The sequence below is a fragment of the Kogia breviceps genome, chromosome 7 (assembly GCF_026419965.1).
Source record: "Kogia breviceps isolate mKogBre1 chromosome 7, mKogBre1 haplotype 1, whole genome shotgun sequence".
Lineage (NCBI taxonomy): Eukaryota > Metazoa > Chordata > Mammalia > Artiodactyla > Physeteridae > Kogia > Kogia breviceps.
In genome coordinates this window covers 23731626-23758951 of record NC_081316.1, presented here as the reverse complement: position 1 = coordinate 23758951, position 27326 = coordinate 23731626, and the positions used below count along the sequence as shown (strand labels likewise).

General features: G+C 42.6%; 1 protein-coding gene across 4 annotated transcripts in view; it reads right to left on the bottom strand.

The window, feature by feature from the left end:
* Nucleotides 1-13005: 13005 nt before the first annotated feature.
* The window catches only part of SLC1A2 (solute carrier family 1 member 2), a 146504-nt gene continuing 132183 nt past the window's right edge, over nt 13006-27326 (bottom strand). For 3 of the 4 annotated variants that reach the window (XM_059069946.2, XM_067038016.1, XM_067038014.1), the window contains 2 exons: nt 18159-18390; nt 13006-13996 (listed from right to left, as the gene is read on the bottom strand). In XM_059069946.2, the coding sequence (XP_058925929.1) occupies nt 13925-13996; nt 18159-18390 (304 nt within the window). In that variant the 3' untranslated portion in view covers nt 13006-13924. Of the gene's footprint in view, nt 13997-14908; nt 14984-18158; nt 18391-27326 lie in introns of those variants that run through there. The other variant, XM_067038015.1, reaches the window with a different exon arrangement.

The following is a 27326-nucleotide window of genomic DNA, read 5'->3' as shown; positions in this document are numbered from 1 at the left end:
AGATTTTTGGAAGGCCAGCTAAGCCCTGGGTTATAGACTAGAGTCCATGTGACATGGCTGAAAAAGAGCCCAAACTGGGAAAGAGGAAGCCAGGCTTCCTCCAGCTTAGTCACTAAGAAATTGGGACTGATAATGCTAAGGATGATAGTAGTGATGATGACGATAACTATCACTGATTGAACCCCTTCTATGTGCCAAGTACTGTGCTGACTACTTTATGGATGTTCTCTATTAAAGCCCCTATAGCATAGGCATGATTAGCCCCATTTCACAGATGAGGAAAGTGAGGCTACGTAAACACTCCAATGGTCTATAGCTAGGAAAGGTACAGAACCAGGATTTAACCTTGGTTTGCCACTGTATTGCCTCTAATTCATTTAAAATTACGGTACCAATTTCCTCATCTGCAAAAAGGCACGGCTAAACTTCAAATATTTGCCCTCTGAGGTCCTTTCTGGTCTTACAGTCTAGAATGATCTCTATCCTCCTCACCGAGATGAGAGGAAAGTCTGGGGTCAGGAGGGTAAGCAACCAGAAAGGGGATACTGCATTCCAGCTGAACTTTTCACTCAGATGAAGACAATTTGGAAATTCCATGGCCCCTCTCTCTGTGAGCAGTACGTTATCCAGGCCTGGAAAACATCTGAGAAGTGACAGAAGCCGTTGGAGAATTCCAGGAGAGCCAGGTCATGCAACCAAATGAGTATACCTCAGACAACAGCAGCTCTATATATTTGCCTTTTTTTTCCCTTCACTGGAGGCCTCTAGATTTTTCCAGACAGTATTTGGAAGGCTAAAATCTGATTACTCCAAATCACAGACAAAAATAGATCTTGGGGTTTTGCATATTCATTCTGACCCGATCAAGTGCGATGGGGGAATGCAATAACGTTTTATTTGTCTGCTCTATGGAATTCGGAAGAATTTAAAGTCATTGCTTTTAAATGTTTGAGAGTAAAAACAGTATTTATATTGGACGGCTTTATACTGTTTTTGGACAAGCAGTGTGGACCCAAGTAACACTCCTGAATTTCAGCCTCTGTGGCTCAGTTTTTCTTAAAATGACAAGAGAATTAAAGATGGCCTCTCACCGCCTCAGTAGGAGAATGAATAAACGAAACTTTAAAAATTACCAGGAAGGAAAGTATTATTTGCCAGGGACTCCACAGTCCTCTATTCTGGCAGGGCCCACGTCAACTGTGTGGGCATCTCCACCCATGCCTTCCTGTATGGGCTGAGAGGTAACGAGCAGGGAGAGCACCTCATGAAAGCTTCCTTGGAGGTGCCTGAACCTCCTGTCACCTGTGGTTCTTTGAAGTACAGAGTCCTAGCTTCCTGTTTATGTCACTATGCCTGGAAGGAGAGGTGCCAGAAGGTTTCATGCCTTAGGTGGCAGCCACAGAGCTCGTCCTTTGTAGAGACGCTACCCTTTATGTTTCTATAATCTTCCATTGAGGGGGGAAGGGAGTGTAGCTAATAGGACTACTAGTGGTTCTTAGGGTAGGTGGAGAGATTTCTTGTGACTTCCTGTAACTTCTTCCGTTAAACTACTCTTTGCATCATAGCAAACAGCCTGCTGATGCTGAGTGGAGTTGCCGGGCCTAGCGCCTTGTTGGTTAAAGAAGAGGTCAAAGGCTTAGCAGGTCCTCTCTGGCTACCATCAGAGCTGTACTCAAAGGCCGTGCCATGTGAGCCTGAGGAAAGAAGGCTTCAGCTTTAAATTTAAATTCCCCTTTTAAAAATGCTCTGTGTTCCTGCTAGAGAGATGGACTCCATTAAACAGCCAGCAGCGTGTGGATTACCAGGTGGTCCAACAGTGAACACAGTGGGCCCACTGAAGGAGCCATGGACAAATAGGTAGAAGGGTTGAATAGGAACTTTTCAGTCATGCGCACACACACACATACACAGAGAGATACACAGACGCACAAATACATAATTTTTTTTTTTTTTTGTATCTAGGAGCAATGCCCAGGAAACATATAGAAACGTTCATAGCAGCACTATTTGACATCTGAAGACAACTGGAAATGAGGCAAATGTCCACTGGCAGGAAAGTGAATAACCAAAGTGTGGCACATTTCACATACTATGTAATTATACAGCAGTGAAAATGAATGAACCACAGCTACTTGTAACAATATGAATGAACTGAGAAACACATTATGTAGAAAAGAGACATGTTGGAAAAGACCACATGTGGTATGATACCTTTTTTTTTATAAAGCTCAGCAATAAGCAAAGCTTGTGGAGTCATGCGTATGTGTGAGATAAAAATATTTTTTAAAGCAGAGGAATGGTAAACACAAAATTCCCAGCAGCAGTTTCCCCTGGGGAATAAAGCAGCTTAATGGGATAAGGAAGGAGTAGAAAGGTCAAGGGAAGTCATTGGTGATGCTTTAATTTTTCCATTGGCTAATAGATTTGTATGATTCTATATCATGTGGCATCATGACTTAGATGCAGGTTACATATATTCTTTTGTATGTATATTATGTTAAAATAATCCGATTAAAAAATAAAACTATCTGTAGTCATGATGACTTACCCAGCTGATGGAATTCAAATGTCAGAGTACAAAAGTTTAGAAAATATCTACTTCAAACCCCTAATTTTACATATGTCAAAATGACTTCCAAATTGCAAAGGGACTTGACCACATTTGCACAACTCTTTAATGACTGTGCAAAGATCAGAACTCCTGCATCCTGGTTCCCAGTCTACAATTCCTCCTTCCATTCTCACCCTCAAAATAATAGTAATTCTTCTTCTTCCCCTTTTTCTTCTTCTGCTTCCTCTTCTTCAGTAAGTTGAAGCAACATACAAGTGGCCTTACAATGACAGTGGGTGGATTAAACACCTCTGTTCCAGAAGACACGGTAAGAAATTAGAACATGAGGATCATACTCCCTGAACAAGCAGAGTCAAGTTTCTCTTGGGCTGTGTCCTCTTTTGAAGAAGTAGTTGATAATGATCAAACTGTATCCATACTAAAGTATCAAATTTACCTTGACTCTGATTTGTGGCTCTTTGCTACTTTAAGACCAAATGGCAGCCCAGAAACTTACCGACGAGCATATTTTCTGTAAATAAGATTTTAATAACATTTTGAATACGGATGTGCTGTGTACGATTGACTCCAAAGGGATAAGGAAAAGTGCCTTTTCAAAGGAAGCGTCCATTTTCACCAACAATTTACATAAATTGCTGACACTGGTGAAAGAAGTTGTGATGTATCACATACATGTATTTTATTTAGCTAAAATCAAATATTTGCTTCCTTTCCTCCCACAAAACAATGAGCGAGAACAATTCAATGAATCCAAGCCATTCTATTCAATATGTGGGTGCCCTGGAGCGTGACTAGAAAACCTGTCACTCTCTCAGTGGGGCTCCATTCCTGTATATACACCTTTCACTGCATGAAAATCTCCTTGTGCTATGACTGTGATCCTACTTTTGAAGACCATGCATTTTATTGCTACAACATGACTGCTAAATACTCGTCACTTACTTCCATAGCAATGATTTTCTCAATACTAGAGAAAAACTTGCTGTGTTGGACAAATTGAAAGACTATATGTTTGTATACTATCCTTTATGAATGATTTCAAGAATGTTTTATCATTAGAGCTGCTCATTACGGCCTAATAGTCATTAGAGCTGTTCATCAACTCTTTCCAGTTTTATTCCTGGGCACCTGTTAAGGTTGTACTTTCCTGTCTCTCGGAAGTTAGGTAGAGCCATGTGACTAGTTCTGGCCATTGATAAATGAGCACAAGTGAGGCATACAACGTTTGGAAGGAAGCTTTAGGAGTCAGTGTAAGATCTGCCATGTTCTCTCATTCCTGCATTTGGCAAGTGCGGAAGCATAAGGAGGAAGTCGCTCTCAGACTCCCTCAGTGAGGCTGGCATGGAGCAGAGTCCCCCAGGCAAACTACGATGGACATATCACATGAGTAAGAAATCAACCTCAGTTGCTTTAAGCTCCTGAGATTTGGGGGATAACACATACTGGCTGTTCACAAGGATCATTTTGATTATACACCATTTTTATCCAACTTATAACTTTATAGCATAAGATGTGACTCCACCATATATTTAGGCTTCTTAGAAAATATCCATTTAGACACTAGGTTTTGATCCCCAAACTTCTCCAAAAGGAGCACTGGAGACACTTACCACGTAACCAACAATAGTTTAAAATTGGAGTTGAAGAAGAGGCAACCACCAGGAGAAATTGGAATCCACATTTATTGATGAGAGATATATACATAAAAGTTAAAACACTTAGTGAAATATTGGATTTACAGATTATTTCCCATATATAAAGAATATCCAGTTATTTTACACATGTAATGTTACAGTAATCAGTCCACATTGTAAGAAAGCTTAGAAAGCTAAAGGTGAGAAGAAAATACTTCAACTACCAAAAATGTGCTTTGCCAACAAGGCATTTCTTAGTACCCTATGTAAGAAACACCCCCAAAATTAGTTGAAGTTTTTATCTTTTTTCATTCATTAGTCTTTAAACACTATATGCTATAGATGCTCTATTGTTACATGACTTTAGACCAATGGGGATTGGGAATGTGAGCGAAACAATTATTGTTATCTTTCATTCTGGACACACAAGAATCTTCAAAGGGAATCCTGCCTGAAGGTTAGCTTTCTTTCGGTAAGGTTTCATCCTGAATTTGACGGGAGTTGAAGAAGCCACATTTTCAGGAAACACACACACACACACACACAAAGCCTACTAGGTAGAGGTCCTGCTCCCTTCACATATGTGGGATCTGTGCTTCACCAGTTGGTTTTTTTTTTTTTTTTCTTTTGCAACCCCAAAGCTGTACACTGACCATGCTTGTGCTTCTCTTATCTTTCTAGAGACAACTGTGCAATATACTACCAGAAGTGCGCTTTTGTGGGGTTTTGCTTGCATGGCAGTTAGTCAGTGAATGTCTTTCCTTTACCCTGACTCAAGAAACCAAGGAGGACGAGGCTCTTCAGAACCTTTAAGTCATGAGCTTTATGATCAGTATTTGGCAACCAAAGAGAAGGACCCTTACCTAAGGATATGATGCTAATGTGCTCATGTCCAGGAGGAGACGAACCTTTTGTCTCTCTGAGCCCAACCCATCAAGCGAAGGAGGGCTGTAGATAAATGTCCTCATTCTAAATCTACCTAAGCCTAGATAATCAAAAGTTCCACAGTTGCATTCATCGGGCACTACATCGACTTCAGATGACCTTTCACTAAGAATCATGACACATATCCAACCCTCCTTTGCCCCGAATTGCATATTTACAAAGACACTGGACACACACGGACTTTCAAACAATCATCGGTACAAAGGATTCACAGATAAGTTCTTCACTGATATACATTCCCAAGTCACTTTAAGAGAGAGGAAAAATTCTTCACTACTAGTTATCTAAGAAGGAAAAGAAGGGTTTTCAAAACAACAATCAACATGTCTACTGCACTTAGATGAACGGCCAAAAATAACATTTAAATTAAGTTACAATACATCTATATACCATTTCACTGAAATTACACATAGATACCTACATTATAGCTACACAAAGTGCATAGGCACTGTTCTTCATGCGTGAACCAAGTGTTACTGTGTACACACAAGAACTTCATGCTTGACAGCTATCTGTACTTGAAAATCACAGATACAGTCGTTGCCAGTTGAGGGCACATCTAATCTGTTTGCTTAATGAGGAGTGGGTTCAAATACACACCAGTACACTTTCTATGTAACTGACTATTTTCCTAAAACACAGCAAAAATACTAGCCCTACAACCATATCAGAAAGCGTGTTTGGTGGAAGGAGGACCCTCCCTTGTCATTGCAGTAGTTATTGATTTGCCTTTTGGGGAAATTTACATAGATTGTTACTCACCTGAGGACAGAATCTACCTGGGCTGCTTCTAAACAATTTCAATGTGACTCTAAGCCCCAGTGATGGAGTATTGCTTCAAAGCTGGTACCAATATTTTTTTTCGTAAAAATATGTGCTCAATTCACATAATAATGTGACATTTACTACTAATTTGCTTGGCAAGAATGAACTGCGACAAATCTGTCCTGATTTGCTTCCTTGCACTCACCCTCAATCTCTCTATTCAAAGTTTTTCTAAGCCAGTTTTCACGTAAATTATTAGGAAGGCATGGGAGATTCTGACATAGAAATGATCCCACTATTATCACCTTATTTCTCATTTTCTTGGAGAAAAGCAAAATTAGAATGCTTAGCTGGAAAAACAAGGCCTGGTGTCAAAAATAAGGAGTCAGGGGGCTTCCCTGGTGGTGCAGTGGTTAAGAATCCGCCTGCCAATGCAGGGGACACGGGTTCGATCCCTGGTCCGGGAAGATCCCACATGCCGCAGAGCAACTAAGCCCATGCGCCACAACTACTGAGCCTGCGCTCTAGAGCCCGCGAGCCACAACTACTGAAGCCTGTGCGCCTAGAGCCAGTGCTCCACAACAAGAGAAGCCACTGCAATGAGAAGCCCGCGCACCACGACAAAGAGTAGTCCCCGCTCACCGCAACTAGAGAAAGCCCAGCAATGAAGACCCAATGCAGCCAAAACTAAATAAATGAATTAATTTAAAATAATAATAATAAGGAGTCAGCACCATTCCGTGAGTTAAAAAGACTAATTGTTTAAATGCATATCCTAACCAGCTAAGGGATTGAAGTGACTCCTTGTTCTTAATGGTCATTTTGTTCATTGCATCGCAAAGGACTGGGTTCTAAAATTTTTCAAACGTGGCTGTATGCTCAGGAAACAACTGACAGCTCTAAATTGCTGTCGAAATGTCTTGTGCTCTAATTAGTTGTAATTCTACATATGTGGTTATATAGAAAATACCATAAGAAGATATCTGTCTGCAAAATTACAGATACTAAATAGATCAATTCAGTCTACACTGAGTTCTTTATGGTTTATGAAGAATAGATACAAACCTATAACATCATTAAAGGCTAAATCAATATTAACCATATAATATCCAGGACTCTAAATATGTTTTCTCATGCTCTTTATAAATAATAGCAAAGAAGCCCACGGATTTGTTTAAGAAAGAATGTAAGGGGCTTCCCTGGTGGCGCAGTGGTTGAGAGTCCGCCTGCCTATGCAGGGGACACGGGTTCGTGCCCCGGTCCGGGAAGATCCCACATGCCGCGGAGCGGCTGGGCCCGTGAGCCATGGCCACTGAGCCTGCCCGTCCGGGGCCTGTGCTCCGCAACGGGAGAGGCCACAACAGTGAGAGGCCCGCGTACCGGAAAAAAAAAAAAAAAAAAAAAAAAAAGAATGTAAGGTTGGACTGGAGGAATTTTGGGGGGATGCAATACTGATCAGAGGGCAATATATTGTCCCTGGTAACATAGATTTTTACCAGGAAGCCAAAATATATCCGCGGGCAGCAAGACCAAATTCGATTCACAGTTTGCCAGCTCTCTCCTGAAGCCGTAGAAAACAAATAGAAAAACAATATACAAAAATCCTCACAAAAGTAGTTTTTTATATACAAATCTCTGTAGTGACCAGATAACCTGATCTGTCTTGTGCAGCATGGAAATGCAATGCTGAGGTTTCCCAGGGGAGGGAGGAAGGGAAGGAGTGAAGGTCATTTATGGAAAGATCTGGATGCCAAAGGATGAGTTCCTAGTAAGAGAATAACTCTCCTGGAGAAGTGAGGAACCACCTTGCCAGCGTTCTGATCATACACTTCAGAGAACTTTCTCCATGGAGGCGACAACTCAGAGATATGCTAGACTAACTTCCTTGGCTAGTGTGTGCAGCTCTTTCCTACCGAAGGCAACAGGCTGTTTCTAGGCAGCTATATGGTTGCCATGAGAAGAAACGGAGCCCCAGAAGGAGGGAGTCTCCTGCTGCATCAGCCCCATCCCCACGGGGAACCATGACAAGGGTCACAGTCAGCTGTTATGTTCCAACACTCACCCAGGGATGGGAGGTGTCTCTGGAGGGACTAGAGACCTGTTGCTACCCAGGCTCTAGGTCCACTGCTGGCTCTGCAAGGTAGAGAGATCTGTTCCAGTAGCAGGTTTTATCCTCAGCACAAAAGGGCCCTGTATAATAATCAGAAGGACTTCAAAAAATATCAAAATGGATATTTGCACCAGAAGTAAGAAGGTGAGGCAAAGCTGGCCATGGGGGAAAAGAAAAAAAAGCTGATCAGTAATTACTCAGGATATTATTTAGAGTGAATGAAATAAGAACTTGAGGGCTTCTCTTACTTTTCCATACATTCTTATATGGACCTGTTAAGAAATATCTTTTTTCTGATGCTCTAGTGTCAGGTCTTCTGCACTAAAAATTTTAACGAACAAACAAACACTAACTCGATCCTTTTAGTACTAGCTTTACATCCATGTGCCCCACATCTACAGAGCTGGAGTCTTCTCTGGCGATAAAGATGCTCACGACACAATGATACCAAATGTATTGCGTATTTAGCAGAAGTTTGGACAAAGAGCAAGGATGCAAACAGTGGCCCATTGCAGCAGTACCAGAATGTGCAAGAGATTGTTCAAAGGCCATGGCCAGTCACATGCACCTTGCAGACAGACCATGCATTTTATCCAGCCTAGAAACTCTGGGCATTGAAGAAGGCAATGATCACCAATGCAAGTCTATTCTTGTAAGATAGACCTTCTCCACCTGTGATGTGATGCCCACAGTAATAGCAAACCAAGAGGAACATTTGAAAACGGACTCAACCAAATATCCCCGCATACCTCTCCAGAGAAAGGAGTTGGCCCGGGCCTATCCTGTGCATGGATGTGCGTGTCTGCATAGCAGTGGAAAGGGAATATTTACAGACAGTCGCTGTTTTTGTGTAAGTCTTGCACCAGTTTCATAAGAGTGTTCAAGTTGATTTGCCAGATGCTCCCAAATTCCCATACTGGGTTGGTAGTTAGGGCTGTTTGGAGGAAACTGTGTGTTTAGGGTATTTGGAGTGGGCTCTGTTGCCAAAAGAGGAATGATGCAAGACCTTGAGGGAGGCCATAGGCTCATCGTGGCCCCTCTTGATGACTCTGGCAGCATTTTTCCCTGAGCTGAACTGCGACTTCTATTAGGACAGTGCCTTAGGCAAAGGATAGTTTTATAAAAGGAGGTTTGTTTGTATCCCCAAATACCGAACTGTGGGTGAACATGGCCATCTTCCAAGCTTGTTGTAAAACTTCAGATGAAGAGAGAGGCTTGAATTTAATTTCCCCCAAAGGGGATGAGAAAAATCCAAATTGATTATTCATGGTTGTGGGCCCCTCTGACCTACAATATAAATAGCTAATGTGTTACAGTAGTAAGCCTCGTATGAAAGAAGAAATTAAAGTAGAGATCATTATATGGTGGTTTCATAGGGCTGGATGGGGGTTTTAATCACTTAATCCAGCACTTCACTTTTTTTTTTCTTCAGTGGAGCTTGTGTGTAAAGTGACTTGCGTAAGTTATATGAATAAAAATGGGCAGAGTCTAAGTCAAAAGTTTCTCCACCCAACTGCATTATTTCTCCTCACCTCTGTGTCATTCCCTGAATTAGCTGTGCCGTGAAGTGGAAGAAGACACTACTCAGTTAAGATTCCCTGTCATCTAGTCTAAAACCAACCCTTGCGCTAACTTGGATGGTCATTTATTAAACTGTCTCTTAAGCAGCGATAATGATCATTGGAATAAGAAGGGAGGAAAAGGAAGAGTGGAAATTGGGTTTTCTTTTCAGAAAAATCATAAGCAATTGACGCCTGAACAGCTTTGAACTCACTCCATCCAAGGAGACCAATCTGTCTACAATGCAACGTCCCTGGGTTGGCACTCAGCGGTCCTTCTCGATTTTAGCCAGAAATTACCAGATGCTGAGACCATTTATCTTCTCTGACAACTAGATTTACAAAACTCTCACTTCAGAATTCCTTCAAGCCTTTTGTTTTTAAACTTAATCTTTTAAGGCTCCCAGACTGTCATGTCTTCTTTAAAGAGCAAGTATTACACTAATTGAAAAATCCCATTTGTTCCTTTTTCTTGGTTTGGAATGAATTTATTTGGAGAATAAGCAAAGCCAAACCAGCAACCCACACAATTGTATGGCCCCAAGCACTGAAGAGCAGCAAAGTGGAAAGAGCCATCTCCATTGGGTGTAACTGCTGAGCATTTAGTCATCACACCAGGCAAGAGCTGCTGAGCCTTGTTTATCAAGAGTCTGAACTATGGAGAATTCTCTCTGAGCATGTGGGTACCTATTTGGATTCATTGCCATATTTCTAATAGCTACTTGGTTCAGATCATGAAGATCTGTATTATCTACATGACTGCCTTAATTCTCTGACCTTCTTTGCATGGAAAATATAGCACAGACAGAACCCTTGATTCAGACAAAAGTAAAGTATTGTACCATAACTTTTGCTATTGGGAACAAAGGGAAGTGTGGTATTTGCAAAAGCATGGCAGGGTTGGGTTTCCTTTTGGGGATCCAGTAGGTGAGTTACCCAACTCCAAAGGGGCTTCTTGACTAGATATAAACTTGCAAATGACATACTTCTCTGTGCACGAGTGGAAATGATCTGAGACTCTCTATTCAACCGTTGGGATTCCTGACCTTACCTACCAGGAGTACATCTCCCCATAATCTGAATTTACCTTAAGCCTTTCTCAGCTTCCACCAGTTCAAATCCAATAGCTAGGCATTTTGGCAACCTTTCTTTAGACTTTCCTGAACATCCAAAGCTGATGAGTAGTTAAAGAGAAGTAAATATTTATATTTTATGGAACATGGCCACGTCTGCAGGCGATGAGGCTATAGGTTGTGTTTCCACACACAATAGGAAGTGAGGAATCAAACCTGACAGCTACCTGGCTCAAAACTCATCATCTGAAGTTTTATATTGAAGATCTGCGTGATTTCGATGATTGCCTTGATTGACTGATGCTCTTTGCATGGGAGGCACATCCTCAAAGATCTAAGGTCAAGCTTTGCCTTGAGAGCGATTCTTTTCACTGATAGGACTTGATTCATTGAAATCAAATGATGACTCCACTTGGGTTTCCCAAAGGACATAAATGAGAAAGGAGAGAATAAAAGTCTACCTCGTTGGTTTTCTCCTGAAACAATTCTGATTCCTAAAAATAGTGAATGAGTTCATAAAAAACGGTGTTGCCAAAGCCCTGACTTAACAGAACTTAAGGGATGCAGTGTATGTATCTGGCCTGCCATGTCTGTATACAAGTATAACATTTATGCACTGGCAGACATTAATGGACTGTTACAAGCATTCACATTTGTGTTGGACCTAGTAAAATAAATCTATGCATATAACTGACAAGTTATAATATCCTGTTTAGAAAATGGTTGTTAGAGGTATATTCTGGATCTACTTGTTCTGATTATGGCACATATGCTGGGCAAGGAAAACCCCAATGGGCATGGTATGAGAAGAATGAACGAGGCCTAAAAAAACCAGAGGACACAGTCACACATCAGCTCTACATACATCCCGGGTTTTCAGGCTAATCCTGAATTTGAGACATTGCTTATTTTTACTGATTTGTTGAACTTCCAGATGAACTGATTTCCTAAGTATATTCTCATGAAACTTATTGCATAGTTTCAAACCTGAAAAACCTGCTTTGTTAAGCCGTGCACCTAGTTTCTTCTGAACATGCTGTCCCCTTATATATTTGTAGGTTAACTCGATAACTAGGAAAAAGCTGAAGACAAGCAAACAAGGAAAACTTTTAGGCAGAGTCTTCGGAAGACGATCCTGAGACCACTCCTTTGAGTAACGTGTCAGCGTGTAAAAGTGCCAAGCTGGCGTGAAACAGCGTTAAACAGCAAAACCACAAGCTCCTAGATGACTTTCCTAAATCCTTCTCCTCACCATAAAAAAGCTCTTGGGAGCACCCCTTAACGATGATCCTTAACAGTTTCCCAGTTAAATCCAGTAACTGTCCCTTTGACCCACAACATCTGCTGTAAAGGATGTATTTTCCACTACTACATTTCAGCGTGCCCTTGGCCACCCTCTTAACTGTCCCTCTAATGAAAATGAAGACAATGTATTAAAAAAAAATTTTTTTAAAGCAAAAACTACTTAATACTGCTCAACACTGATTCTTATCAAAAAAAAAAACCTAGAGCTTAAGAGACAAAACTACTAGAATCTCATGTCTCTTGTGTGTTCCAAAGGTATCTGATTTGGAAGAGAAAAGTCACAAGGAGTGGAAAATAAAGGGCATGTATGTCCATAAACACACTCTCCTAAGAAAATCTGGACCCTATGACTCTTCATGAATATCTCAGCACCCATCTGCTGGCAGCAGATAAACACCTTACTCTCACATTGGACCAAGGTTCTACACACGTCAAATGTGCTTATTTCTCAATGATTCATGGTCAAGTCCTCAGCAAACTCCTAAAGCCAGCAACCTTAGGAAAATACTGTGGGCTATTCAACAGAAAATGATAGTACAGACATTGAAAAATGTAGCTTGGAGGTGCCTACAGCATGCAAGGCACCCACTGGGCTATTCCAATTATATTATGTATTCTCTCAAACTTCCACAGCCTTGAGAAGATTCCATCTGTGAAGTTCTGTAAAGCCATCCTTTATTCCTACTTCATGGTTCAAGGCTGCCTTGACTTTGCCATAAGAATGTCACCTTTATAGGATCTTGCACCTATGTTTGTTTTCTGTTCCTTTCCACAGAGAAGACTGGGGGAAAAGATGGGCTCTGCTTCCAACTGTGTCCTGTAACTGGTTTTAGGTGCTTTGATAATAATATAACAAAAAGCTTTCCACATGTTAGATAACTAACAGTGTTTTGGTTTTGTTTTTATCATGAGATTAGTATTAAAAGAGGCACAGCCAACCCAAATATCCTCCATCTGTGAGGAGAGTAAAATGATTAAGCCTTCTAATTTGATGAGAATATGATTGAAATAATTTGGGGATTAAGAATGGTGTTTTTTTTTTGGTAGAGACCCAAATAAGAATTGTATGAACGAAACGAAGACACTGAAGCATAGATCAAATAATCTCACTTGATTTCACTATGCTAGGTGATGCAAAACAAACACATTTGAATCTTTGAATCTGGTTAAAATTTATGTTGACTGTGTTCTCTTACTTTTGTCAATATATATAGAAGTTATATGTAAATTACATCCTAGTCCCTTACCAAATTTAGAGCAAATTATGAAACCTACTTTGAAATTCAACAATTATTCCCATAAACTAAATGGGGTAGAGCAGAGACTCATTGGGTTCCATAACCGGCTACCTTTAAGATATGGCTCCCACTCTGACTCTCTCTGAAACATTTAGCCATTTAACTTAAAGCGTATACAGAAGAGAAATTGTACCTTAAGTGGGTACTTTGTTTTAATCAACACAAGGACATACGCTACAAGACATTTAAGGGGATTTACTTCTAAAGGTTTCTAACAGAATCTCTTGTGTGTTACAAGCTGAGGCATGGAGAACACTGGAAGGAGTAACACACTGTCTTCTCATTAATCTAAATCCCTGGAATGTGCCACACGGCTTTAGTCGTGTCCCCTGGGGAAAGAGCATCCACGGTTCTGCATCTTGAGAGAAAAGGGAAGCTGGCAAGAACGCGTCTTCAATTCAAACTGATTCCTCCAGCGGCATCCATTCAAACAATAATACAAGTGAGAAAATTAGATGGTTACCAAGCATTATTTGGCAAAGACACAGCACCGTGCCTATCACTGACTCACAACAGATCCTCTAAACCTCAGCTAACAGATTAAGTAAACATAGAAATATATGGGTTTTTTTTTTTTTCTTTTTAAGGAAAGCTTGTTTATATCCTCTTTTACCATAAGATACGCTGGGGAGTTTATTCAAGAATTTGCTGACAGTCATATCCTTATTTTTCACGTTTCCAAGGTTCTTCGTCAACACTGCAGTCAGCTGACTTTCCGTTGGCTGCCAGAGTTACCTGAAAATAATTATCATCAACATCCAGCTTACGGGCCACGAACCAGAAAACCACCCGGGGGGTTATGTGGAGGAGCACCAGACCCAGGTTCTACTACACGACTGAAATATTAATTTTAAACGTTGTCCCTTCCAAATGGATTTTGAACTGGTCTTAGTTTTCAACACTGATTTGCGAACATTAAAAAAAAAAAATACAGGGCTTCCCTGGTGGCGCAGTGGTTGAGAGTCCGCCTGTCGATGCAGGGGACGCGGGTTCCTGCCCGGTCCGGGAGGATCCCACATGCCGCGGAGCCGCTGGGCCCGTGAGCCGTGGCCGCTGAGCCTGAGCGTCCGGAGCCTGTGCTCCGCAACGGGAGAGGCCACAACAGTGAGAGGCCCGCATACCGTAAAAAAAAATAAAAATAAAACATATTTGCCTTGGGGGGTATTGAGCGACTAGAGATACTTTGCAAGTTGGGGGATAAATAACTTCTACTATGCTTTTAGGGTTGTGAGGGTGTCTAATCACCCATAGACCAACCACAGAACAATGCAGTCCTGAAAACACAGTGCCCTTGTGCTACTCCAGACAACCGCAGAGGAAAAAAAAAATCCAGAACTAGGCAGCTAGTTCTACGCATGCACGTGAAAGGTTCAGTTGCAATGAGGCCAGGTGGAATTTATACATGTCCAATTTTCAAATCATGATGGTCTGGCTCTACCATATAAGCTATCCAGGCTTTAAAAATTAAAAAGGAAAGGAGGGAATTAAAAGGCTGAAATCAGTATCTCTAAATTATTTCATTGCACACGTTTATTAATCAACTATAATCTCCAGACTGTCAGTATTATGCTTCCCTGGCTCTCAGCGAACTGAACCCTTACACAGAATGGGAAGTTTTCCCCTCCACGTCTAAGTCGTTTTCCTAGCTTACCTTCCATCTGTCTGTCCTCAACGTCATGTGCAAACTTAAACCCACGACTGATATTCCACATAAGGGAGAGACTGGATTTATGGAAGCATTAGGATATGGAGACATGACAAACGCAGCAATGTTTGAAAGAAATCTGGCCTTCTTCTTACCCAAGTGAAAGTGAGAGGCATGCATTATGAACACACACAACATGCTAGGAACAGAAAACCTTTCACGAACCAAGCAAATGAAAATAAAAACTACTCATTCCTACGGTCCCCATGAGGCCCCCGCATTGTTTTTTTTTTAAAAAGGCCATGCAACTAGCAAATGAAAGCATCACATGCAGTTCTTCTGATTAAAATTAAAAACATTGCATAACTTCAAACTACGGTTACAAGGCAAGAGTTTAAAAATAGAGAGGCTAACAGGACAGAACAATGCTGAGAATGGTTAAATGGTTGTGACCAGAGCAGCAGCAAACTTGTTTCCCCTTCAGTGAACTGTCAGGAAAGACGGCCAGGGACAAACTATCTGCCTGGAGCAAGCTGCCCGTTCACCATGATCTTGAATGTACCTATTTGGCTTTCAGGGATGAACTAGATCAATAGCTGTGCAACATTATAAATCATGGTGTGGTGCCTTTGGAAAACCAGACAGAGCTCAGGTGGCAGGGGCAGGGGGGGGTTGTTGTTTTCGGATACTGGGACCTGTGTCTCTGAAGTAGCTGGGACAGCAGGGTTTTTGGCATTTCCTTTTTCTAGCTGGATTAAAGGAAGCAGGGACTCCGCTCCCCCAGTCTATTCCACCCGGCTCTGTCCCAACACCTGGGTAACGGAAGAGCCAAAAGGGGAGAACTGTCAGTAAGCAGTGATGTCTCCCAACTCAGCTTTTAAAACAGTGAGACTGAGAATGGACCAGAAGGAGGTTCAAAGGCAGGAGTAAATGGGACTCAGATATTCTGGGAAAGCCTTCAAATTCATCTCCATAGCTCTGACTGCCTCCTTTGCATATAGGTGTCAACTCAGTTAATTGGTCTAGAGCGAGAAGGGTCGACTGGCCTCGCCTCACAATCTTCACTGAGCTGAACCCATCACTGCACTAAAAAATGCAAACCGCCAAAGAGTTTTTAAACTAATACGGCCTATCATCATTTCCATGATCTGCTCAGTTTCACCATTTGACCATCTAAACAGTAATTCTCAACGAGTTTGCAGGTGGTTGGTTTGGTGGTCGATTACCCAGAAAGACTGAGCCACTATCTCTATCAAACTGTCCAGCAAAAAAAGGTTATCTGAATTAAAGCATGGGGTCGAGATGCTAAAAGTATACACTCAATAAATATTTCTGAACAGCCTACTGCATGCCTGGCACTGCTTTAGGGCACAGCAGTGATACACAGGGACACAGTCTCTCTCCTCATGGGCTTACTTCACAGTGATAGAGACAGTTGACCAACATTCCCTTTAGGGATTGAACTGTTTGCTAAAATAAATGAAGCAAATTTGTCCTGATGTGCTTGATATGCCTTAAGGGGAAAAAAAAAGTGCAGGAAGTCTGAAATCTAAAGACATCTCCATGCCTATACACCTTCCTCAAAACTTGTCCTACACAATATTGTTAAGAAGCCTCTTGAGGTGCTCTAAAAGGGCTGCACCAAGGCAGGTAACCACTAGGATTCTTCTTATATATAACTGCAAAGTTAAAGAATATATGTGGTGATTTTATTTTGTTTCCTACTACTATTTTTCCTCGTAGGGCAGTAATTGGGATCAAGCTGTATCTCCACTATATAACTGTACATTCATTTTGCTGTCCTCCACTGTCTAACTCAGGGCTTTGCAGATTATGGGCACTCAATAAAACTTGACTAATAATCAAAATATAGGAGGTCATAGGAATAAGATGGGGGTGCTCAATTAAACCCCACAAGGCACACGATGAATACTGGTTAAATAGAATAGAGCATAAAGCTATTCCATGGAATGTTGACCCTTGTTTACCAAAACTAATATTTTGATGGGGAATAATCCAGCACAGTCATTGAGATGTGGAAAACACTAACTTTCCAGGAGAATGGAGCATACCATTTAGGTGCATCTGAATTTCTAACAATTTTAATTGTTTTCACTGAGTCAATTAATTTATGCAATTGCCTCTTGATGGGCGCAGTCCCTCCCTAATTTGCATCAGAGCCCTGGTTTACCCACACATGTAGCTTATACAGAGGGGATGAACCAAAGATGGTGGCTGGACCTATGATACAGTCCAGTAGAGGGGATTGCTTCTGTGTCATCCTTAGTTGTCTGGCAGAAGCCATGGCATATATTTGGAATGACCCAGAAATAAGATAGGGAGAAATTAACTATTAAATGAGATCCATCAACAGGAGTCAAAAAAGTATCAGAAATCTGTGTTTGGTTCAGATTGTCCTCAGTTGCCACTTACAACTCTGAGAGTTGACACTGCTCATCTGCCAGGGTTTCTCCAAGTCTGCTTCACTCTGGTCATGACACTTTGACTTTGACAATGTCAAGTTAGTTACAATGAAGGCTAGACAGAGCCCATCAAGCTTGAAGACGTAGCATCCAACAGCTTGGAAAAGAGTCCAGAACATCCATGCTTCAGGAAAAATGGTGCTGCCAGGCAGTATGTGACAGATAGTGTTTTTTCAAAGACATCTATGGATAATTGTCCTGAAGGAGAGCTATTCTTTACTTGAAATTGCTTCCCCATTCTCGGAGCAAAGTGATTGCCAGGTCAAAACTCACCTTCCCACAAAAATAATGAAGAGAAAGATAGCTGCACAAAGTTATGTGGGCACATTTTTGACCAATACATGATATACAGCAAGAAGGACTACTTGTGCTATGTAAATCAAATGATTCTGGGTATTTCTCTTGATGTTTCACTTGAAGAGAATATTTGAAAGCCAGCAAGGCCCTAGAAACCACACATTCTTGAGCATAATATTCAAAGGAAACTGACTGAATTTGTGAAGTGGGTGGACAGGGGGAGTCAAAATGATAGTTTTACATCACATGGATAAAACAAGCAACCGATTGGCTCTTTCACCGTTAGACTTGTTGATTTTCTGCCACGTTAGACACAGAGTTAGATGATCTGGGACTCACAGATGCTTGAGTTACATGGTTCTTTAGAAAAATAAATGTGACAATAATACATGCAGGGCTTTTGTGTTTGCTTTAAGAAATTGAGCATGCACTATTATATACAGGTCTCGATATCCATGAATGGGAAAGGTACCTTGCACTCATCTACTATGACAGAGTTGTGTGCAGCATAGACACATTGGTTGGAGTTGTTTTCCCTGTGGTTCTTCATGTCATCATAAATGGACTGAGTCTTGGTCATTTCAATATCTTCATGCACTCGGTGCTGGGAGTCAATGGTGTCCAGCTCAGACTTGGAGAGGTGATAGACAATCCCAGCCCCAAAAGAGTCTCCCACAACATTGACGGATGTTCTCATCCTGTCCCTGGGGACAAAGAACAGAACACGTTTAGTGAGGAAGCAGTATGATGTGATGGTTGAGAGGTCAAGGTCTAGAATGGAGAGACCTGGGGTTGAGTTCTGGCTCTACCTTTCCCTCTGCCTGGTCTGGGGCAAGTGACTTAACTTTTTGGAGCCTTGATTTCCTTGTTTGTCAATTGGAGATAACAATCATACTTCTCTCATAAGCTCGTATGAAAATTAAATGAGACAATGTATGTAAATTGCTTAGCAAAATGTCTAATGAATGGTAAGCGCCCAATAAACAACAGGAAAAGAGAAAGGAGGAGGAGGCGAGGAAGAATTAGTGGGAAATAATGTGTCCGGATCTCAGAATTAGCTCCCAGACTGCAGCCATTCCTAGATGTGTCCAGCAAGTCCTCTTGATTTAAATTGTTCTTTGAAGATTCCAGATTACCTCCACTTATTTTATTTACTAATTCTATAGGAAAGTGCAACCACCTGTGAATTCTCCCATCGTAGAAAATTCATCTTTTTTGTAAGGATCAAAACAACACTACCTTCCCCCTGGGCTCCAGTCTGTCCCTAGCACACACATATACACAGACACAGCTGTTGGGTAAGAAACCCAGTCACAATTTCCTCCCTGACCTATATGTGTAGTGCCTATGTGTCCTGAAAAAAAACAAAGTACTTTCTCTTGCTCTCTCTGTTAACTAAAAAAAAAAAATAAAATCTTCCAAAGGGCCTCTTGAACAAAGAAGGGTTGAGAAAAATCCTTCCTCAAATCTTGTTTCTCAAGTTCTGACTTGAAAAAAAATAGGATGGTTGATAACATTCCCTCTTAGAATGTCAGCACCAGGAAAACTAATTAAGTTCTTAAGAGTGAGTTGTAGTCTCTCACCCATAAGTTTAAATCAGTGTGAAGAGTCCTTCTGACCATGCTTATGAGATACTCAAAAGCTCTAAAAAGAAGGATGCTGGTAAACCACAAAGAAAAGAAAGGAAAAGAAGGCGTTTAGGTAAAAATGCTGCTGAGACATCTTAGTTCAGGGCACTCTAGTCTTCAATTTAAAATAAATAAATAAAGGAAGATATTAGAATTGGTTTAAGGCAAAGTGGAAACCTTAATAGGTTCTTGGAACCAAGGTCTAAACTAAATTCTAGTTGCTATGATCAAATCTATTTCTCATTAGAGAATAGGAATTATGAAGTTGCACTAGGAGGAGTCTGGCCTGGTTCTCTTGCAAGGACCTTGGGAGCCAGCTGTCCTTCTGGTTTCAAGCAGGAAGATGCTGCCAGTGGAAAAATAAAGATCAAAGCCCAGCTTCCACTCTCAGGGGTATCTCTCCATCTGAGAAGGCTCTTCCCCTCCCTTCCGCTTTAGAGAATCTGCCTCAGGCTAATAATCTTAACATGAATGAAGACTGGGTCTTGAGGTCATCCACAGAATCAGGCACTTGAAATCAAGATCACTAAGAAGCCCCAGTATAAGGAGATGAGAAGGAATATATATTAAGAAAAAGCATGGACTCTGGAGGCAGGCTGACCTGGATCAAATGCCAGCTTTTCCCCTTACCTGTTGGACAACCTTGATCATACTTAACATCTGTGAGCCCTGGTTGTCTCATTTATAAAATGGAAATAATAAAAGTGTTCCCTACATAAGCATTTTGTTGTGAACAAAATGCTTAGCCCAGTTCCAGACGTTTAATAAGAACTCACAAAACATTAATTTTACATGATGTATACTTTTAATATCACTATTAATCTTACCAAGTCAATTCATACATATTTTTGGCAGCTCCTAGGTAGAACATCCAAACATGCCTGCTTAAGCTACTCTCTCCCCTGAAAACATTAACCCTATTTATAGGCCAATTCCTATGGCAGCACAGCCAACTAACCAGCTGAGTTATTTGTTCGTCATGCAGTTGTAGTCTACTTTGTTGCTTTTCAACTATACTTTCCATCCCTCCTGGCCTGTGCTCTGAGCCATGTACCCAACACCCCTGATCAATTGTTAAATTCCAAAGAGCACTAAAGGCTTGGAGAGGAATGCTCTGAATACTCACTTATCTCATGGCCCAGAAGAATCTGCCTTATTGCCAAGTAGAGGGACCAAAGGTAATGGTGGTGGTGATGATGATGGTAGCTAACTTTTATTTGTATAGGAATATACCTTATAGATATTACCATATTTAATCTTCACCACAACTCTATAAGAAGGACTATTATCCACATTTAAGAGATGGAAACACTGAGGCCCAAAGAGATTAAGTGGCTTCCCAAAGTCACACACCCTAGTAGAGTCACAGAACCATATTTGGACACAGACAATGTGACTCCAGAATCCTCGAACAGATGAACAGGTTTGCAAGGCAGAAATAGAGATACAGTTTTAGAGAACAAACATATGGACACCAAAGGGGGAAAGCGGGGGGCCGGGTGGTGGTGCTGGGATGAACTGGGAGATTGGGATTGACATGTATACACTAATATGTATAAAATAGATAATAAGAACCTGCCGTATAAAAATAAATAAATAAATAAAATGAAACTAAAAAAAAAAAAAAAAAAGAATCCACTGTCTGTCATGTGATGCAAAGCACCCAGGAGCCAGACAGCCCTGATTTTGAATCTAGCTCAGCCACATATAAACGATGTGACCTGGGTGACTTCCGCAACCAGAATTTTTCTCATCCAGTCAAAATACCTACTTCACAGAATTTGGGGAAGATAACGCCAGTTCCTGATCCACAGCTGATACTCATTATGTGCTGTCTCTTTCCCCTTTTGGAGATAAGCATCACTCATATCCCACCGTGGAGACAAAAACACAAAATACTATGCTCCAGGGTTAATTACTTTTCCAGCTTAATAAAGCCATTTCCACTCAAATGAGTGATACAAGTTCACAAACTCCCCCTTCCTCAACTCTTGGCTTTCTTTGACACCAAACCCTACTCTCCTGAACCAAGTTTTGGGAAGAGCATTTCTGGGTGAGTTTTCTCCAAATATGCACAATGCTCATGTCTCTTCCATATGCTCAGGTCTCTTTGAATTTGAAAAGGAGCTCTAGCCAATGGAAATAGTCACCAGGACAGTAATGGATGGAAGACAGAGTTGGGTGAAATCAAAGCAGACAAATGTTTGATGCCCAAATCAACATACAAAGGGCCCTAGACTTAGGGTTAAAACCCTAACCCAAGTGTTCTAACTCTCTCACTTTTTACCTGAGCATGAAATATGGAATGAGGCTAATTCCAACTTCACAAGACGTTGTGAGGGTTAAGTGAAATGAGAGACACAATGGGAATGGCTTAAATACTCATTAAAGATTGCAGGAGCACATAAGCCTGAAAATGGCTAAGTGGAAATAAGATAAGAACGTGGACTCTAATACTTGCTGTGTTCTTTGTTAGTTCATTGATTCATTCAACAAGTATATAACGAGCATCTCAGTCTGTGCACTATGCCAGGGGTCCAAGCAGTAAAGAACAAAAAAAGACCCTTTCTTTGTTCTCTTTTCTGGTAGAACCCACACTCTCTTTACTTGTCTGTATCCCCCACTAGATTAGATAAATATTCTAATAGGAATAAGTGCTGCACGTTCTTGGGTTTTGTAGGTAGGACAGTTTATCTACACTTGGGCCCCAGCAAAGTCTTGAATAGAAGTGTCTTGAGTCAGGCGCTAAGGGTGGGTCTGAGATCACGAGCTAGAGAGAAGAGAGAACTAATACGTGTGAAATCTAAGAGGTGGGCGCCCTCAGGAGCGTTCAGGATGACTAGTGAGTACAGCGAGATGCAGAAAGTAAGGACTGACCAAATCATGTACAGCCTTATCAGTCAAGTGCAGGAGTTAGAACTCTATCCCACGTGTGACGAGGAGCCATGGAAGGGAAGGATCACGCTTGTTCCATTATAAAGGATGGCAAGACTGAAAGAGCAAAATCCACTTAGTGAAGATGTGGGGAATATGGAGAAAGATGAATTTGAGAGACATTTAGGAGACAGAATTACAGGACTTGAGGACTGATTGGTTATAGAGAATAAAAAAGAAAAAGAGTCAAGAATTCCTCCCGAGTTTCTGGTACGGGCAACCAGTGGGCAGGGCTACCTCATGTAAGGGACACAACTGGTTGGGGTGAGAAAGAGTCTGGTATCAGCTTAAACATACTGAGTGTGAGGACTGTGTCCTAGCCAGGGGGAAGATGTCCTGCAAGTGGCTGGGAATGCGGACTAAAGGTCAGGAGAGGTAGCTGAGCTACAGGTAGGAAATTAGGAGTCAACACCTAGAGAGGCCATGGATGGGTGCCAAGGCGGGTTCAGTTCATCCTTGGGGAGAAGTAGAGTGAGACAAGCAGACAATCTAGTCTAGAACCCTGAGGGAGACCAACATTTAAGGACTGGGCAAAGGAGTAAGAGCCTGCAAAGGTGGCAGGAAATTAGAAGAGTCTGGGGGAAGAGTGTTTCAAAACTGGGGTGTGATTGCCTGGAGGTCAAGTGAGATAAGGGAAAGCAGTGTCTCTTGGTTTCAGCAACGCAGAGGCCAGGATTGACCTGGCAAGGGTAGTTTCAATACAGAGGCAGGGACAACAGAAGCCTGCTCGCCACTGCTAGAAACTTGAATGAGAGATGAGGAAGAGGGCATACTACGTAGAATCAACTTATTCAAGAAGTCTGACGGAGACGGCGAGGAGACGGAATGGTAGGCAGAGGCAGACGGAAGACAGAGATTTCAGTTTGCTTTTGAGGCCACCAGGGGAATATTTGACCAACTCTGGGGAAGTCCGATTCTGGCCAAAAGCAGGATATGGGGATTTATGGTTCACATGTGGAAAATTTCTCCACAGGCAAATACTTTCATTTTCTCTCCCAACAGCCCTGACCCGTTCATGAAACCCTGCTGACCTCCGGAGTTTCTAGGCTGCTTTTGGTAAAAAGAATTTTAGAGTGCTTGCTGCTATTCTCGGGTCTGGATGTGGTGCATCAGGACCTTGAGAAGGGGACAGAGGTGAAGGCAGAATCTTTAATTGAATGAATTCACTACAGATGACATAGCTATTCTTTGGGGACTACCGGGAATCAAAACCAGGAGGGGGAGGGGCTTCCCTGGTGGCGCAGTGGTTAGGAGTCCGCCTGTCGATGCAGGGGACACGGGTTCGTGCCCCGGTCCGGGAAGATCCCACGTGCCACGGGTTCGTGCCCCGGTCCGGGAAGATCCCACGTGCCGCGGAGCGGCTGGGCCCGTGAGCCATGGCCGCTGAGCCTGCGCGTCTGGAGCCTGTGCTCCGCAACGGGAGAGGCCACAGCAGTGAGAGGCCCGCATATCGCAAAAAAAAAAAAAAAAAAAACAAGAGGGGAGCTTGACGAAGCTCCTTCACGCTGCGGCGCTGGGTCTGGCGCCCTGGAGGAAAAGCATCTGCCCAGGTGCTCTCTTTCTCCTTCTTTCAGTCTAAATCTTCTGGCAGGTAGATGGTGGCATTGTCTGAAAGTCCTGGTCACAGACGAACAGAACCAAGGGGGCAGGGTCACTCAAGATTCATCGGGTCCCCGGTACTGGAGTGAACCACATGAAATTGCCATTTTAATGAGCCCAGAAAGGGCTTCCCTGGTGGCGCAGTGGTTGAGAATCCGCCTGCCGATGCGGGAGACACGGGTTCGTGCCCTGGTCCGGGAAGATCCCACATGCCGCGGAGCAACTAAGCCCGTGAGCCATGGCCGCTAGGCCTGCGCGTCCGGAGCCTGTGCTCCGCAACGGGAGAGACCACAACAGTGAGAGGCCCGCATACCGAAAAAAAAAAAAAAAAAAAAAAAAAAAAAATGAGCCCAGAAAGGCCAACTATTGGCAATTTCATATGAGTCAGCTTAATATTCATAGAAACAGACTATTGTGTCTGCCTCTCAGAATGCAGGGTGCACTGTGTGGCAGGTGGGTCGCCTGAGGCCCCAGACCTTGAGAAGGCTCGCACGGTTCCGGGCATCTGAGAGCTCAAACCACATGGGATTAAGGAAGGGAAGAAGAAGCCCAGAAGCATTGGTTAAGAGTGTGAATTTTGAATTCAAGCCTGCATTGCAATCCTGGCTCCGGCAGGATTCGCTGGGAAAACAGCTTTTTCCACTCGGTTTTCTCCTTTGTAAAATACGGAAAGTAATATCCACCTGCAAGCATGTGGAGAAGGTAACAACGGCTAACCCATCTGGAGCGCCTGTCCTCTGAAAGGTCCTCAGCCAAACTCTGCCTATAAAGGGCTTGACAAGGCGCCTGACCCAAACTCAGCGCTCAACCTTAACTGCTCTCCGCCATCGTCATCATTAGTCCAAGCGAAAAGGGGAGCAAATCACTTCCTATCTTATTCCTCCATCACGTCTTATACGTTCCTCTTTTGCACCTAGCACTGTGGGGATATTTGGACCACATCTATCCCCATTACTAGACTATTAGCCCCTTGAGAGTTGATACCATATTCGCTTATGACATGGGTAGGACCTGGGGGAAGGAGGTAGGCAGGTACGTGAAGGACGCAGGGTGGGGATGGATCATTATTTAAGAAGTGGAAGCAGATTAACTCTAGAAAGAGAACTGTCTTTTGTTTAGCGAACATCCAGTGGGATATTTTGGTGGTGAAAAGTTAGGATGCAGGACAAGATCTAGAAGAAGGAGGAGAGAGACATCGAGAGACACCAGATTCCCTTGCAGAGGAGAATGAGAGAGGTGTCTTGAAAGCTGGGGGAAGACACAGAGGTGGAGAGCCAGGAGGCCCAGCAAGGCAGGCAGAGACTGGAACTAAGGTGTAGGGAGAGGTTCCCAGTGGTGGGGGACACTAAAGGATTTTTTTTAAAGAAAATAAATGCCTATTATTAACTTTTTACTTTCTGTAAATTATTATTAGCGGTGATTACTTCAGAGAAACAAGACCTGAAATTACAGGGGCGGAAAATTTTTCCCTCTTTCCCTTCTAGATTCTTTGGCTGGTCTAATAATTAAATTGAAATATACATAGAGGAAAATGTAATTTTGTTACATACCTGAGTCTTATAAAAATAGAAGACTCAAAGGTAGTCAGGCAGTTGAGGTTTATATGCCATCCTAAGCTAAGGAAGGGGATAAGGGTCTGGGGCTTGAAAGGGGAGGAAGACAGTTTACAGGAAGAGCAAATATTTGGTAAAAAAAAGTTTGCCCTGCCACGCAGATAAGTCTCTCCAGTGAAAAAGTTATCTCTGGTAATAGCATTCTTCCTGGTATAGGCCTCCTTTCTAAATTCTTTTAGGCAGTTAAGGGGAGGTAAGAAGCTTGTCTTGAGTCTGCTGGGTCTCGACTGCTTTCAGCTTAAAATAACCCACATGCCAACTGGCATTTTGCTCCTTTTCAAGATTCAATTGTAGGGGAAGGGAGACTTCTCTTTCTCATTTGATAACGTCCCTCCTGAGCTTGGTCCCTCCTCTCCCTTCCAGGAGCACCTATTTCTTTTGTGAGCATTAAAACACGATTTCGCTGTGTGGAACTATCGCCCCGCCTCCACCCCACTCCCCTGACGGGCAATTTCACTGTGTTGAGTAAGGGACACTTTGGCAGGGGAAGGAAAGACTTAGTGGAAAAGGATAAGGATGTCATGCTAAGGATGACAGAGAAAGAAGATGAGGTAAGATGCAGAAAAAAGGAGAAATCGGTGGAAATAGGAAATCAAAGCAAAAGGCTTAAACATGAGCCCCTAGACTCTTCAGAGATAGGGTAGATGCAGGGACTGGTTTTCTTTTCCACCAGACATGGAATGAGGGTTAAATCAGTTATGTGTGTGTGTAAATATGCCTGTGTGTGTGTCTTAAATAAGAGAACGAGAACCCAGATGGGCAAGCCTGGAACATCTAAGGAATAGTCGGATTGTCTGAGTTTGAATCCCAGTTCAGCCCTTTAATATCCACTAAACTGAGAGAGCTACTTCTTGGGCCCCTCCCCAGATCTCCTGAATCTCCAGGAGGTTTTGGTGCACGCTCGCGTTTGAGAACCAATGCTCCATTCCATCCTGGGAGGCTAATGAGGGAGCCTCTGAGTGCCTACTGCTGGGTGGAGGCTCCCTCAGGCTTCCTTATAAGTGCCATCTCAAGTATACCCCCTAATGAGCAAATATGTCCCCAGAAACAATCTCACTAGCAGTCCCATGTGATAAGTGGGACATAGATCCACTTGGCTTTCTTTTTCCCGCCTGTGGCCAGACCCAGTTATTTATCATCTCTTCCTGGTATCGGCCCACAGTTCTCCTTCCATCCTGAATCCTTCAGAGAGAGAGAGAGGGGTGTCACAAGATCTCATAAATACCTGCCAAGGACTCCTGTTACAAAGGGCTTCTTAGATTCTGGGGAAGGTTCTGGTTTTACCAGCCCCACCCATCCGGTGTTCTAGGACTCAGACACTTTTCAGGGCCCAGAATCTTGGTTTTCACCATGACATTTACAGAGCAGCTAAGCCTGCTCATTGAAAAACGTCCAGGGCTTGGCGGGCAGTAATGAGGCTGGCTGATCTCCAGCAGTTGGCAAACACCATGGCACATTAAATGTCACTGCGGGCTTTGTTTGGTTTTAAATTGAAAAGTTGTTAGTTATGAAAGCTTACAAACTTTGCCTGGGGAGGAAAAGAAATGCCCCCCTGTTCTTTGTCTCCACTTTCCCCCCACAGGCTACGTGTCACCAGGGAATCCCTGCACCCCCCTCTTAACTCACCCCCCTGCCCCACTCACACGCTGATGGGCACCCAACAGCCACGGCGCCCATGACCAAGCGTGTTTCCAGAACTCCTCTCGCTGGTGAGAAAGAATGTGGAACCATTCCTAATTCAAAGCAGATCTGACCTAACTAACAGACCCCTATGCACACTTTCCCAGGATCCTCTACCCTCCCTTTTTCTTTTCTTCTGAAAAGGAACGTTCATGCTTATTTGTATACAAACATCCATCACCAGCG